Below are 14308 nucleotides of genomic sequence, written 5' to 3'. Positions count from 1 at the left end.
GAGGCTTTGGGCATGACAAAGACCTGACAAGAAGCGAAAGTTTATGGAGAAGAGAGCTTTGTTAGAGTTGGATGGCACAGAAGGTTGAAGCTGAGGAATTTCTAGACAAAGCATAGGGGTGGTCACCTCAGACCTGGACAGCTCCTCACTCTTACTATCCTTCCACAGGCTCTGATGCCCCCCTGGAAGACAGCACCACAGACACATCACCTGGACTGTAACCATCCAAACCTCCTCCTGTGGAAGAGGCCTTTGGGGAAACAGATACTGCCAAGGCCTAGGGGGAGACCCGCATGTTGCTTGGTCTGCTCAGAATGGAGTCAAGTTTCAGTGTCTTTTCCCCCTCCCTTTAGCCCTTCCCTCCGAGGCCTTTGTCTCCTGAGCATGCTGACTGCTTCTGAAAGGCCCCCATTCATGATGGTCTGCCCCCTATCAGAGTATGGGTGCACAAGAGGAGGGGAGGAGGCTGCTGTGTTAATGCACTTTCTCCCTCCCCTCTCCACAGGCCCCAGCAAGCAGGGTGCCTACCCCTCCTCTTTGTCACTTTGGTTTCTTATAAATATGTATGTATTGTATGTGCATCTTTGCTATTGTAAATAACTTGACCTTTTTTGTTTCTGTCCCTGGAGGGCTGGAGGTGGTTACAGAGGGACTGCTGAGGTTAGAGGGGCTTCACTGGCATCTCTGCTTAGCAACCCAGCTCCAGGGTCAGGGCCTGAAAACAGAGCTAAACCAGACCACTGTCCTCTGAGGACAAGAAGGTCTCCCCCGGCTCCAGCCCTACCTAGCTCCAGAGCCCCTCCTCTGGCCTGGTGCTGAGCTGCCCCTTCTTCCTACAACTCATCCTCATCCTGGTCAGGAGACAGGGCTGTGGGGAACTTCTTTCCCTACCTGTGTCCCCCCTTCCCCAGCCTGCCCCTATAGAAAACCCATGTAGCAGGTACGGAGCTGAAAATGGACCCCAGGAGGAGGGCTGGGGATTTGAATGCTGGAGTCCCTGAATTAATCCAGGACCATCTCAGGGGCCACTGCAGCATTGGCCCATGTCCTCACTCCACATCCCACTGAACAGAATATACACACTGTGCTAGGTGTATATATACATATATATATATATATATAAATATATATATAATATATAAAATACAGATATGGAAATGACTGTTTTGCTGTTAAGATAATGTATACTCTTATTTTCTTCCTTTCATGGTTAAGATTTTTTTTTTTTTTTTTTAAGAAAAGTTAAATATTCTTCAATCGTGGTGTGTGTGATTCTTCAAAGTACTACCCCTAAAAGGTTCCCTGTGAGACTGGTCAGGGTTGGGTAGAGGGAACTGTAGGAAGCCCCCGATACCATACCTCCAGATCCAGGTCTTACCATGTTCTCTCCCAGAGCTTCAGGTGCCTATTCCCTGAACAGGGACTGGGCAAGCTAAGTTATACACCCCACACCAAAAAAATGCAAAACATGCTAAACGCAGCTGGGCACTGTAGCTCACACCTGTAATCCCAGCAACTTGAGAGGCTGAAGCAGGAGGATGGAGGCCAGCCTGGGCAAACTTAGACCCTGTCTCATAATAAGAAAATAAAGGATGGAGCTCAGTGGTAGAGCACCCTGGGTTCATTCAGAGGCAGTGGAGGCCAACAGACCATGAGGGCTGTGAGTGCTCACAGGCCAGGGGCCTGTGAGAGCAAAGGCCACACACTAGGCAGGACAGGGCAGTTTGGGGTAAACAGAGGCAAAGTAATAAGGGAAATAGAGGCTGAGGGGATGTGGAGCAGGTGCAGTCTGCTCAGGTGAGGGAGACTGGTACCTCTGCACCTTCTCTGAAGACTCCATGTAGATTGGAGGTGGGCTCCCCGAAACCAGTCCTGTGTTCTAGGCATATTTTCAGTGGAGGTAGCAGTCGGGCAGTGCTGGGCCACTTCAGGACCCTCAATGCTATCTGGGTGTCTCTGATTTCAGTTGCTGACTATCATGTTTAATGCCTTTACTATATAAGTGTTAATATACTCCGCAGTTGGTCCCAAGTAGCTTGCCATGACTTTGCATTTTCTTAAGCTGTGCCCCCTGGTCTCTTCCAAACCAAACACCTGGGCCATTCAGGTAGGAAAAACAGAAGGGAGTATGCTAGGGGACTGGTCATGCTGAGGTCCTCTACCCTACCTATCTACTCCTCCCTTTTCCAGTTTGTACATGTCAGTAACCAAGCCCAAGTCTTTGCCTGCGGGACCAAAGGCTGAATGCAATCCCTAGCAAAGTACATCTCTTCTGGGGAATGTGGCAGAGGGAGTGGTTTGCTTAGATTTGTAAAACCTAGCCCACAGGAGGCAGAGGAGTGACTCCCCTGGCTGGCGGATGTCAGAGGGACTAAGATATCCCTAGCATAACCGCGGAGTGATCCAGACCATCACTATTCTGCCATTTCTGGCCTTGTAACATGAACAGACTCTCAGAGTTCAAATGTTCTAAGTATTTCTAGAACGAAGTTTAAGATCTCAAAAAGTACAGCAATAGATTTTGTTATTGATCCAATATCTCCCCTGGAGAGGTTAGTCCACACAGGACAAGGAGGTGCTTCTGTGGCACCTCAGTCTCAGAGAAGATGGCAGAAGGGAGCTAGATAGGGAAAGCCATGGCCTCTTCCTCTCTGAGCTTGGTCTTGATGGGGTCCCTTGGCAGCATCAGCTCCTGGATCGTGGTGTACATGGGACATTGTGGGTCAAAGCAGTTTTTCTAGAAGAGGAAAAGGAAGGGTGGCAGCTGACAGGAATGAAAATTAGTCCTCTGGGACTAATTAATTCTCGGGACTGGGGGTATAGCCCAGTGGTAAAATATCTCTGGGTTCAATCTCCAGTACCAAAGGGGATAGAAAAGGAGGAACAGAAGTTATGTTGTGATTAAAAAAAAAAAAAAGAATCAGGACTGCAGACCTTTCTTGGAATCGGGAATCAGAAGGGAGAAGCTGCCTGCAGCAATGGCACAAGACAGGGATAGGGACTCACCGCCAGAGACAGCCACAGCAGCCCCACTGGACCCTTGGACACGCCCTTAGACTTGAACTGCACCTGGTACTGCACTGCAGTGAGGAAGGCCTCCAGCCCCACCTCTGTGATGCGGTTTCCTAGTGGAAGGCACAGACTGTGCCTCTTACACCACCACCCTCCACAGCGAGGCTCCTTCACTCCCCATTCCCAGACTCACCAGCCTGAGACCACCTTTCCCAGAACCCAGCCCTCTACTCCTTGTCTGAATTCCCTCCACCCTTTGCACCTGCTTGCCTCCATCTGCCTCTCAATATCCTCAGCCTCCTCCCTGACCCAGAACTTCCCCTCACCCCTGGCCCATGCAAGACGTGATGTCCAGCCATGGGAGAAGCAAGTGCGCCCCCATGCAGTCGGAGTGGGCACCCAGGTAGCCAGACCCATGGCACAACAGGGAAGTTGGGAAACATACGGAGGAGGTTGAGGTGCAAAAGGACCTTGTTCCCAGGCATGAAAACCTTCCCATCCCGGTGCTCGACGGGCTCCAGGAGAGGGTTGATCATCTCAGTAGTTTCAGCAACCAGCTGCTAAAGTAGAATACTAATTGCAGCAGAGGAGCGGGGAGCTGGTCAACAGGCCATTCATTCATTCATGCATTCAACATACATGTTTTGAGTGCCAGCTAGAGTCCAGGCTCTGTCCTTGGTGTTGGGGACGCAAAGAAATAAGCTCATACCCTCCGTGGTATCGGGAGCCAGAGAGTGAAATGGGAATGCAGTATAGCGTGGCACCTGACACAGGTAATCTTGGAGTGCTGTGGGAGCCCAGAGGAGGAACATTTAGACAAGTCTGAGAGGCCAGGAATGGCCACCTGCAAGAGGTGACTGGTGAGCTGAAGTGTGAAGGTTTATAGATATCCTCAGATGGAGAAGACAGGGAAAGATGTTCCAGGCAAGGAACATGATGGGTGCAAAGGGTCCACAGGATAAAACCACACATGGTGTTTGGGTTTTACTAAGTATTTTTTAACACCTACAGCAATGAAGAAAACAGCCTGGAGCAAGATGACACTGAAGAAAAAATGAAAAACTGCAAAGGACCTGGTGAGAAATAGCAGCCAACCCAAGACAGGCAGAAACCAAAGTGGGGATTAAAAGGCACCCACCCCTTCCTCCTTCTCACTTCCTCTTCTGTAAGAGCTTGTCTTGGGTGCCAGGGAAGAATCCTAAAAGTGGACTGGGTCCTTCCCTGCCTTGGGAGTACATAAGGGGGTTGGGAGTGTCTGATGGAGGAGACGAGACCCTCACACAGCTGGCAGGATGAAGAACTGGGAGGGATAAAGTTGGCAGCCCATGAAGCTTCTGAAGCAAGGAGCAGATTGGCCCAAGTTGAGAGGAAAGATCCAGGTGTAAAAGAGAAGTCTGAAGGAGGAGCCCTGCAGGAGGCGGGGTGGGGCGGTGTTGTGACTAAAAAGTGCCCTTGGGAGCTGCTGAGAGGGACAAAAGACAATACACTTTGTTCCTTATACAAGCATGCAAGCAAATGGTAGAGGTGATGGTGATGAACTGGTTTCCCTTTAGGGAAGCAGCCTCTGTTGGGACAACAGATCCAAAGTATGGGTTACTACCAGACAAGGAAAGGTAGTGCCCAAGTTGGGAGGGGAGAGGGAAGCACGGAGCTCCATTATTCCCAGAGCAGGCCCAGATTGGACTGGAGATTTGGGGCATGGTGGAAAGGGCAGTAGAGGACCAAGTTTGAGGAGAAAGTGGCTGTTGCCACAACTCAGGGCTAGAGACCACATTCCAGAAGGAGCTAGGGGTGGAACCTCCTAGGTAAACCTGGACCCCACCTCTGCTACTCCGACAGCTTACCTCAGACTCCAGAAGGATGCTGCGCTTCTCTTTGCTCCCCATCTTGGTCCCTTTTCCCTTGCTTTGCTTCTGCTCGGGGATGGTTACCTCTGGGCCAGAAGAGGAGCCACGATGCACAAAGCAGACCTCTGCTACCACCCACGCTCCCCAGAAAGAATGGGCTAAGTAAGGCAAACTGAGAACTTTGAACCTGGGTGCAATCGAGACAGCTGGAAGGAGACCCTAGTTAGATAGGTGGATTCCTATTCTTAGGACAGGTCCTCCCCCAGGAAATAAGCTGTGGAAGGTGGTGGGTCATGATGTCTGGGCCCAGGGGGCCTTCCACATCATCTTGCTGTAAGAACTAAAGAAGAGAGGGGGAGAGACCAATTCCTGGCAGATACATCCAGGCCAAGAAGAGTCTCCTGCATCCTGCCCAATGCTCTCCCTCCACACAGGGAAGGTGCCTGAGAGAACTGCTCACACTTACTCCCCTTGCTTGACTTTGCAGTGTCTTCTTTCTTAGGGGTTCCTTGTGTGGGCGACTGTCCAGACCCTGACTTCTCCTCCTTCTTGACCACTTCCTGTAGAGCATCCAGGAGAGAACCGAAAGTCCCACCTCCCAGAGGGATGGGCAGCAGGTGGGTGGACCTTGAAAGGCTCACTGGGCCTTCTTCCTTCCACCCCTTCTGTACATCACCGATGTTCCTACCCTGCCATTCCAGCACCTCAGGCTTTCTTTTCCCAGGCACACCTACCCCTGGCTTCTCCTTTTTCTTGCTCAGGCCCTTTGGGGCTTTCATTGTCTGCATCTTGTCTGGCTTGTCCGCCAGTGCAGCCGCGCTCATCCCCAGCGTCTGAGACTTGTCCCGATCCATTTTGAAGTCCCCATGTCGAGAGGAGGAGGGCTATGTTCACAAATGGGAAGGGGCAAAGGAAGCCACTAGAGCCCCCAGTTGATGGGGGAATGGATAAGGAGAAGCCTATTCGTGGGTAGCAGTCGGGCTGATAGCACCCCATCACCCATCTCTCTGCCTAAATGCTAGAACAATTCCTATGATGCTCTTTCCTCTGGGTTAAGGAACTGTTGGTGAAAAATAGCGAAGGTATGGGTGTGGATGAGTTGAGGGTCAAGATGGGGGCTCTCATATTGAGTGAGGAATTTATCCTAGATTTATTGAGCTAAGTACCAGGCTCTCTTCTAAATGCCTTACATGAACTAGCTCATTTACTCCTCTCAATGCTAGCAAGTACATCCATTTACAGATGAGAATACAGGCACAGAGGATAAATAACATGTCCAGGGCCACAAGCTGGTATGTGGATGAGCTAGATTTCAAGTCCCACGCAGTCAAATCTAGTATCCCTTCAACCATTACATACTGCCCATAGACAATCCTGCAGTTCGAGCCCCACAAGCAGAGGCTTGGCAAACACTCGTTAGATCTGTGCATCTAGATCTGTGCATCTGAGAGAAAGTCACAATAAAGGGAGGGAGGACTAAGATTAGAAATGCTTCCAACTGGTAAGCTGGCAGGGTGGCTCCTCACCGACCGCGACCGCTCCTGCGACCCTTTCTCCAGCAGGAGGCGCCGGCGCTCCACCACCTCCGTGTGTGTCAGCTCGAAGGGGCGCAGGACCTGGGACAAGGCCGGCACCGTCAGACATGGCTTCTGGGGGTAATTGGGTCCACCTCCCCTGCCTCGACCGACCGAAAAACCCACTTCGGCCAGCTTCAGGGCGCCTTTGTCCTGGATGCGGTTATGAGCCAGGGAGAGCCAGAGCAAGGAGCGGTTGAGACGCAGCCCCTGCGAAGGTGGGAGGTCGCGTGAGCGTGGGCGGGGCAGCCCTGCTCCTGCAGGCCCTGCACCGTAGCATACGCACGTCTGCGATGTAGCCCGCGCCCTCGTCCCCGATGTGGTTGAAGCCCAGGTTCAGTGAGACGAGGGTCCTGTTGCAGCTGTGCAGTGTGGACAGTGCCTGGCCCAGGAGCTGTGCTCCGTGATCATCAATGTTGTTGTTCCGCAGAGACAGGTGAGCTATCCTGGGCCAGCAGGAAGGAGAATGAGGGTCGCTGGAAACACCGGGTACCACTGGGCGCTCTCAGGAAATGGGGGGGGGGGGGGCGTCTAGTCTGAAGGCAAGTGAGCAGGAATTGGGGACCCCTGGGGATACGCTGGAAGGACAAGGAAAGGTGAGGGCTAAAGATGACTTGGAATGAGGGACAGGAAGGAGGGGTCGTGGATGGGGCAAGGAACCTCACGTGCTGTCCGGCGCCATGAGCTTGTGATATGACTGCTTTGGCAGTGGATTTCCCTCCAGAGACACTTTCCTGAGGGTGGGAGAGATCTAAGAACGAGTAGTTACCGTTGATACCAGGTAAGGAAGGGGATGGAGAGGAAGTTTGGGTCTCTGGGGAGCAACAGCCCCCAGTTTAAAAAATATATGTGATAATTCCTCCATAATAAAAACCCAGGAAGGTGGCCAGGTGAAACCCCAAAGTTGACCTGTGGTAAGGTCTTCTCCAAGATGGCCTTCAAAAATCCTCATTTCCTGATTTTCAGGCCCTGTGTAATACTCTCCCCTTTTGTATGACTAGATCCAATGAATTCCTTACAATGCACCAAATATGACAGAAGAGATGACATGTCACTTCTGAGTTTAGGTGACAAAGACTGTGGCTTCCATCTTGGATGCTCTCTGGTACTCTCAACAACTGCCCTCTCATAAGGACACTCAGTGGGCCTCTGGAGAGGCCCCACTGAAATCAGTCACACGAATGAGCTTGAAAGCAGAATCTCTGCCCATCTCACCTTAAAATGACCACAACTCACTCAACAGCTTCACTGCCTTCTCAAGACAGACCTTGAGCCAGAAGCACCCAGCTAATCCACGCCAAGATGATCTCACAGAAATTGTTAAGATAATAAATGTTTATGATTTTAAGCCACTAAATTTGGGGGTTACTTTGTTACACAATAATAACAAAATTACATGATCCCTACACAGAGTAATAGCTTTTCAGAAAACAAAGGTCTTTTTCCTAAGTCACACAAAAAATTAAATCAACAACTAGAAATTTCTCTAGTTAAGCATTTTCTTCCAGCATCTGTATTCTCCCCCGCCCCGCCCTTAGTACTGAGGATTGAACCCAAGGATGCTCTACCACTGAGCTACATCCCCGGGCATTAAAAAAAAAAAAATTTTTTTTTTTGAGATAGGGTTTCCCTAAGTTGCCCAGATTGACCTCAAACTTGTGATTCTCCTGCCTCAGCCTCTTGATTCACTTGGATTGTAGGCATGCACCACCATGCCTGACCATGATCTGTAATTTTTGCTCAGTGTTCTAGTAAAGACATTCCAAATAAGTGTCTTTTCAAATAAACTGAATTCATTTTTAATTATTTTTGTGCTGGTATGAATTATCCTTTCATAATGAATTCCTATGGTTCTTTCTCTGCCAGCTAAAGTGTTTCTAGTTTCCATGATGGAATAAAATTGTGTGTGTGTGTGTGTGTGTGTGTGTGTGTGTGTGTTCATTTGTTTTTTGCATTGGGAATTGAACTCAGGGGTGCTTAACCACTGAACCATATCCTCAGCCTGACTAAAATGTGCATTTCATGATGTACTACACAAAGACTGCTGGGAAGCCCGCTAAAGAAGATACAGTCCAGGAGCTGGGGTTGTGGCTGTGTAGTAGAGTACTTGCCAGGTAAGTGTGAGGCACTAGGTTCAATCCTCAGCACCACATAAAACTAAAAAAATAAAATAAGGTTATTGTGTCCATCTACAACTAAAATACATACTTTTAAAAAAAATTAAAAAAGAAGACATAGTCCGGGTTTTCAACAGGAACATCCATGCCATCCCCAAGAGGAAGTCAGGCAAGCCCCTATGTGTAGCACTGAGGGAAACAGTCTGTGAGTCAGAAAAAGTCCAGGGTGCTGTGGAAGCTTCGAGAAGGGGCCAGCATCAGAGTCAGATCTCTCCTTTGTACACCAAACCACACCTGGAATTACACTAGCTCACAACACCCTCACCCTCATACCACCCCATCCTCACTCCTGATCCTTCCTGTGCAAGAACGTCCTTTCCTAAAGCCTGGGCTGCACCTAGGCCTCCAGGGCTCAGCTCAGTATCTCCTCCCCAAGCAGCCTTCCACATCTTCCTGTCCCAACTCATGAGGTGGGGTGGGACTCCTTCCTGCCACCACCAACCATTCCTCCACCTCCACAGTCCCTATACTGCCCTGCAGTATTTATTCCTCCTTCCCTGGCTTCAAGTTTCTACAGGATAAACACTGTATTACTACTCCCCATACTGGGCTAGGGAACAAGGGAGATGACTTGGAAGGGTAGGTGGTAGCAGGACTGGCAGAGAGGGGATGAAGCCCAAAGTTTGAGCTGTTTGGATACTGGTGTAGGCTGAAACCAGGACTGCTTCTTGTCCATGGAGAGTTTCATGATCTAACACACACGGACAGAGCTGTTTCCACTGGATGTCAACCAGGCCTACCAGAGCTGGAATTCATCTCTTCTACACCCAAACTGCCCCCCTTCTGGTGGCCCGCCCAGCCAGAGTCCCCAGGCATTGGTGGCCTCTCCCCTGTGCTGACCTGAGTGTGGATGAACAGAGAGGCAGGAGGGCGATGAAGGTGGTCAGGGTCTTATCCGTCAGCCCCACCTTCCAAAAGCTGGAGTTGGCAGGAAGCACAGAAGCAGCTGGAGTTAACCTGCTGAAACCCCTACCCACAGTCCTCCCAAGCAGGCCCATCCTTGTAGACGTCCCCCTCCCAATTTCCTACAGTCCCTGGGAACTTTAGCACCCTTTCTCCTCTCTCTTTCAAGCCATCAGGAGCCCCAGTCCCGATAGGGCCGGTCACCCATGCCCCCAGCGCGCTCACTTGATGGCCTGCAGCTGGCTGAGGGAGGGCAGACATTTGGAGAAGATACCAAGAATCCGATCCTCAACCCTCCAACCTGCAAGGGAGAGGAGGAGGTGCCTCAGGCCTGGGAGGGGAGGGGTCGCCAGGGAGCAGCGGAACCCGGGCTCACCGCGGATGTAGATTTCCTTCACTGCCTTGCTGTCGTCCTGCTCCAGCTCCACCTGGATAGTGGGCCGGAAGAACACGTACTTGCTCTCCAGGCTGTTGAGGCTACAGGACGCCGACAGTCGCTGATCATCTAGAAGGCAGGTGTGAGAAGGAGGGTGACAGAACCAACACCCGGAGGTCCGGAGACCCGCCACTGAACCGGAGGGAGTGGAGCACACAGCACTGGCCCGAGCGCGCAGTTTCTCTGCCAGGCCAATCCGTGCTGGGACTTGGAAGACAGAAGGAGACAACCCGCCTCTCCCCACCGCGCGCCCGAATCTCAGCCCTTCGCGTGCACATACACACATACCACCTGCGTCCGCGCCATTCGGTACCATGGGAGGCCACGGATGGACCACAGCCCTGGCAGGTACCTCAGGGCCCCACAGTCACTCACCTGGGGTGGGTTTTTCTGACATGGAGGCCGAGGAGATGAAGATCGGGTGGGGGCGGGGCCGGGTGACAACCTTGGGGAAGTCTGTATAGCCCAGTCTCGTGCAGAGCTCGGCGAAGTCAGTCTCCAGGACCCCAGTACACTGGTACTCCTCTGCGGGAAGGCGAGAGCCCCGCCCATAGGCTTTAGCGCCCCCACACCGCCAGAGGGCAGCAGAGAGCCAGGGCGCCCTCCAGGGACCGGCCTCCCACGCTCTTGGGCCTCCGGGTAGCGCCCCTCAGAGACCACTTTTTTTGTTTTGAACCCAGGGAAACTTAACCATTAAGCCATATCCCCATCCCTTTTTACATTTTATGTAAATACAGGGTCTCGCTAAGTTGCTTAGGGCTTCGCTAAATTGCTGAGGCTGGCTTTGAACTTGCTATCCTCCTGCCTCAGCCTCCCGAGCCTCTAGGATTACAGGCCTGTGCCGCCGCCTCAGGCTCCTGACGCCTTTTTTGTGCTGGTTCCTTCCACTCACCCTCTGGTTCCAGGCGCTTCCACTCCCTGGAAGAGTGATGCTCCACCTTTCACAGGGTGTCCGCATCCCAGGCTCCACCCCTGTCTCCCTTCCCTTTCAGAGACTGCGACTTGCCATCCTGCTGCCTCAGCCTGACCAGAAGCTGGTATAAGAGGTGTGTGCCACCAAGCCCTGCCTGGGATCACATCTTTACAGTTGTTTAAAAAATGTAAGCCCTGTTGTAAAGACCAGTGCTGAAAGCAGTAGAAAGGAAGCAGTAGGAAAGCTGGAGTTCACGGAAGGGGGACAAAGGGTGTGGAAGGTGCCCTGGAGGGACTCCTATGGCTGAACAGGAAGTAGCCCACCCCCAGGGTGTGTTGGCAAGACACAGAGAAGTTTGAGACTCCTGGGTTCAGTAGGGAAGGTTGAGAGAAACACATTTTCCCCCAGGCACAGGAAATGTCAGCCCAGTGGACCAAATGCATAAGAGAAGGCAAAGGTTGGCAGGGGTGACCCCATCCTAAGCCTACTCCTGCAGTCCTCTCTTCCTACCCAGGCTGAACCCTGTGCTGGGAGCACCCCTCAAACTTCCTTGCTTCATTCACATTCTCCTTCTCAAGAACAGAGATCTTCAAACTTTAATGTTTTTACAAGTCACTGGGTGGAGAGCTTCCTGGGTCCCATCCCCAGAGATTCTGGTTGCATAGACTCTTTCATAGAATTTCATGCAACAGGGCTGGGCATGTAAGAGAGCTTGCTTGCCTACTATGTGACAAAACCTTGGGTTTAATCCCTGGCACCCCCACCCAAAAGGGGGGAAAAATAATCATGCAGTGGTAGAAATGTTCTGTGCCCTATGCACTTTAGTCAGTTGTTCCCCACTAGACAGTGGTGGTAGCTCCTCCCCTCCCACAACTCTTCTTCAGGCTCACCAAGGACTTTGCCTCACAGCTTCTTGAAAAACAGAAGCTATTGGCTAAGATTTTCTCTAAACCTATATACCTATATCAGCCATCACTCCCTACCCCATTTCAGCCCCATGTCTGCCCTTGCCACAGCACACCATGGTGCCTGCTAAAATGACCATGACCTGCTTGTTGCTCTAGCCAGGGTCCCCATGCTCTCATACCTCTGGATCAAAGTTGTTCAGGATCCCACACCAGCTCCTCCTTCTCCACCAGCTCTAAGTCTGGGTCCTGAGTCCTCTCTAGTTATACTCCCTCCTTCTTCTCCAGAGTATCTCTCTCACTTCCCGTGGCTTAAACATGCCAGAACATTAGCAGCTCTCAGAGACACTTCTCCAGTCTGAACTCTCTTGGGCACTGCAGACCCACAGGTACAGCTGCCCACCTGACTTCACCCCTTGGAGGCCCTCCTTTGCATGTCCCTCCTTCCAGCTTTCCCTTCTCCATGAACGGCACCTCCGCTCACCCAGCTCCCAGCCCAGAAACCTGAGAATGATTGTTGCTGTGTTCCTAACTCCCCACCCTGTCCAGTCCTTCACCAAATTATTACTTCCACCTTTGAGAAGTCTAACCCATCCACTCCTCTCCACCATCACTGCCGTACCCCAACTACCACTGTTCCTGGACTGGGCTGTCTCAACCCATCTCCTTGAGCTATTCTCTGTCTCTTCTGCTCTACTGTCCATGCAGCAGCCACTGTGTGTGTGTGTGTGTGTGTGTGTGTGTGTGTGTGTGTGTGTGTGTGTTTAATGTAACGGGCATTTTATCCTATCTTGTGTTCCTTTCTGGAAGATGCTCTTTCTCCAGCTCTCATAACCCACCCCAAAAACTCCACAACCAGCCCTGACAAGGTTAGACAATCAAAGCCTTTCCCAAGTTGTTTTACCTCCATCCCAGGGACAGCAATCCCTCTCTGACTGCAAAGCTGTCAAACTTGCATCAGGAAACCTTCTAATAAATTCCCCTTTGTGCTTAATTAGTTCGGGTTAGGGTTCTATCATTTGCAACAAGAAGAGTCACACCCCTACTTAATATTATTATTATTTTTGTTTTGGTGAGGGGGTACTGGGGATTGAACCCAGTGGCTCTCTACCACCGAACTACATCCCCGGCTTTTTGTTTGTTTTACCAACAAAACAACTCTAAGTTGTTTGAGGCTGACCTTGAACTTGCAATCCTCCAGCCCTAGGCCCCTTCCTCCCCAGTCACTGCGAGGAGCCCGGCTATACCATTTTATTGTACTTGTCAGCATCCCAAACTAGAGTGGGTTCTATAAGATCAAGTTCCACTGAACTATCTACCAAGCCGAAATTCAGGAATTCAGCGTGGCTAACCCAGCAAGGAATGGCGGGTGGAATGCGCAGAGCCGCAAACCCCGCCGCCAGCGTACCAGGGTTTTTGGGTTCTTCCTCGCCCACCGGAGGCAGGACGGTCGGCGGCTTCTCCTTGACCGAGCGCTCCCCTTTCTTGGTCACCGATCCGGACGACTTTTGGGTCCCAGGACGAGGGGTCCTGGGTGAACCTCCCGGCGCGCTCGACTCGCTAGACATGCTGGTGCCTCCGGGACCCTCGTCGGGGCGGGAAGACAATACAGGACTCTGGGGCTCACCCTGGGGATGACTGAATCAGAGGTCTTTTCCGCTTCCACCCGCCTGTTGAGGCAGAGCCTTTGCGTCCCTCTCCAAGACAACCGCGCGCGGCGGGCTGGCCAGCGGCAGGGGCAATGCAGAGCGCACGTGAGGCCGGCAGGGGGCGCCGCAGGCCAGAACAAGCAGTGGGGGACGCCGGGTGGGCGGAGCCCGCTGGATCTGACCGGAGGGGCGGGGCTAAAGCAGAAGGGGAAGTGCGGGACCTGGCGGGTGCGAAATCACAGGCGCTGGTGAACCCTAGAGGACCCGGCTTGGAGAGGGTCTCTGAGAAGGGGGAGAGGCCAGAGCAGAGAGACGGGCGGATCCTAGACCGAACCAGAGCGGAGGAGGCCGGGATAGGGCGGGCGCCGGGCAAGCCAAAGCCACCGGGGGCCTGAGCCCGGGAGAGCAGGGACTGGACGGGCATAACAGAGATGGTGGCAGTGGGAGGACGCTAAAGAAGGGAGAGTCCAGGGTGGGAGCAGGTCCACTTTCCGGGATCCGCTTACCTATCCTATAAGGAGAGAACACCTAGCGGAAAAGGCCCAGAAACCCCGCCCCGTGGATGTGAGGTTGGGTTTCTCTTCAACCTATTTAGTCTCCTGGAGCTTTGGGGACTCAGTCAGCTAATGAGTTGATGAGCTCACATCCTTGGAATCCAGAATTCAAATCATTACCTGCTGGGCCCCCTTTAAGTATATACTTTCCTGTCACCTTCCTCTGTTACATTCCCCGCCGTCCCCCCCCCCCCCCCACGCCGCCACCAGCCCGTCCCCTGTAAAAGTTCACCCTTTGGGGAAGTCTGGGACCTCAACAGAACTCGCAGAACACACAATTTACCATCTGTCTTAGTACTTTTCAAAGTGTCATTGGTACTTTAATTCACTCAGCCACT

General features: G+C 52.0%; 2 protein-coding genes across 25 annotated transcripts in view; one reads left to right on the top strand and one right to left on the bottom strand.

The window, feature by feature from the left end:
- ARHGEF11 (Rho guanine nucleotide exchange factor 11) overlaps nucleotides 1-1252 on the top strand; it is a 116647-nt gene extending 115395 nt beyond the window's left edge. For all 14 annotated transcript variants that reach the window (XM_079109156.1, XM_079109158.1, XM_079109163.1 and 11 more), the window contains one exon: nucleotides 169-1252. In XM_079109156.1, the coding sequence (XP_078965282.1) occupies nucleotides 169-221 (53 nt within the window). In that variant the 3' untranslated portion in view covers nucleotides 222-1252. The remainder of the gene's footprint in view (nucleotides 1-168) is intronic.
- A 136-nt stretch (nucleotides 1253-1388) lies between these two features.
- On the bottom strand, nucleotides 1389-14123 carry LRRC71 (leucine rich repeat containing 71). 11 transcript variants are annotated; one of them, XM_079109279.1, is made up of 15 exons: nucleotides 13176-14123; nucleotides 10325-10474; nucleotides 9890-10018; nucleotides 9739-9814; nucleotides 9451-9528; nucleotides 7099-7167; nucleotides 6720-6879; nucleotides 6560-6643; nucleotides 6386-6475; nucleotides 5594-5743; nucleotides 5326-5419; nucleotides 4857-4945; nucleotides 3458-3572; nucleotides 3007-3125; nucleotides 1389-2737 (listed from the first exon to the last, which is right to left on the bottom strand). In XM_079109279.1, the coding sequence occupies exons 1-15, from the start codon at nucleotides 13333-13335 to the stop codon at nucleotides 2621-2623; spliced, it is 1680 nt and encodes a 559-aa protein (XP_078965405.1). In that variant the 5' UTR covers nucleotides 13336-14123; the 3' UTR covers nucleotides 1389-2620. The 11 variants fall into 11 exon arrangements, with proteins under 11 accessions (XP_078965405.1, XP_078965406.1, XP_078965400.1 ...); XM_079109280.1 differs by having other exon boundaries at nucleotides 3458-3569; XM_079109274.1 differs by having other exon boundaries at nucleotides 9739-10018.
- Nucleotides 14124-14308: the final 185 nt, after the last annotated feature.

This window comes from Sciurus vulgaris (genome assembly GCF_902686455.1).
Source record: "Sciurus vulgaris genome assembly, chromosome: 1".
NCBI lineage: Eukaryota > Metazoa > Chordata > Mammalia > Rodentia > Sciuridae > Sciurus > Sciurus vulgaris.
Note: the sequence above shows the minus strand (reverse complement) of the source record. Positions and strands in the feature narration are given on the sequence as shown.

Excerpts from the sequence above, each read along its gene's own strand:
- LRRC71 (XM_079109274.1), bottom strand. The coding sequence starts at position 13,335 with ATGTCTAGCGAGTCGAGCGCGCCGGGAGGTTCACCCAGGACCCCTCGT. Across the intron at positions 7,168-9,450 it reads CTCTGTTCATCCACACTCAG|GAAAGTGTCTCTGGAGGGAA; the intron begins GTCAGCACAGGG and ends TCCCACCCTCAG. Across the intron at positions 5,420-5,593 it reads AGAAAAAGGAGAAGCCAGGG|GAAGTGGTCAAGAAGGAGGA; the intron begins GTAGGTGTGCCT and ends GATGCTCTACAG.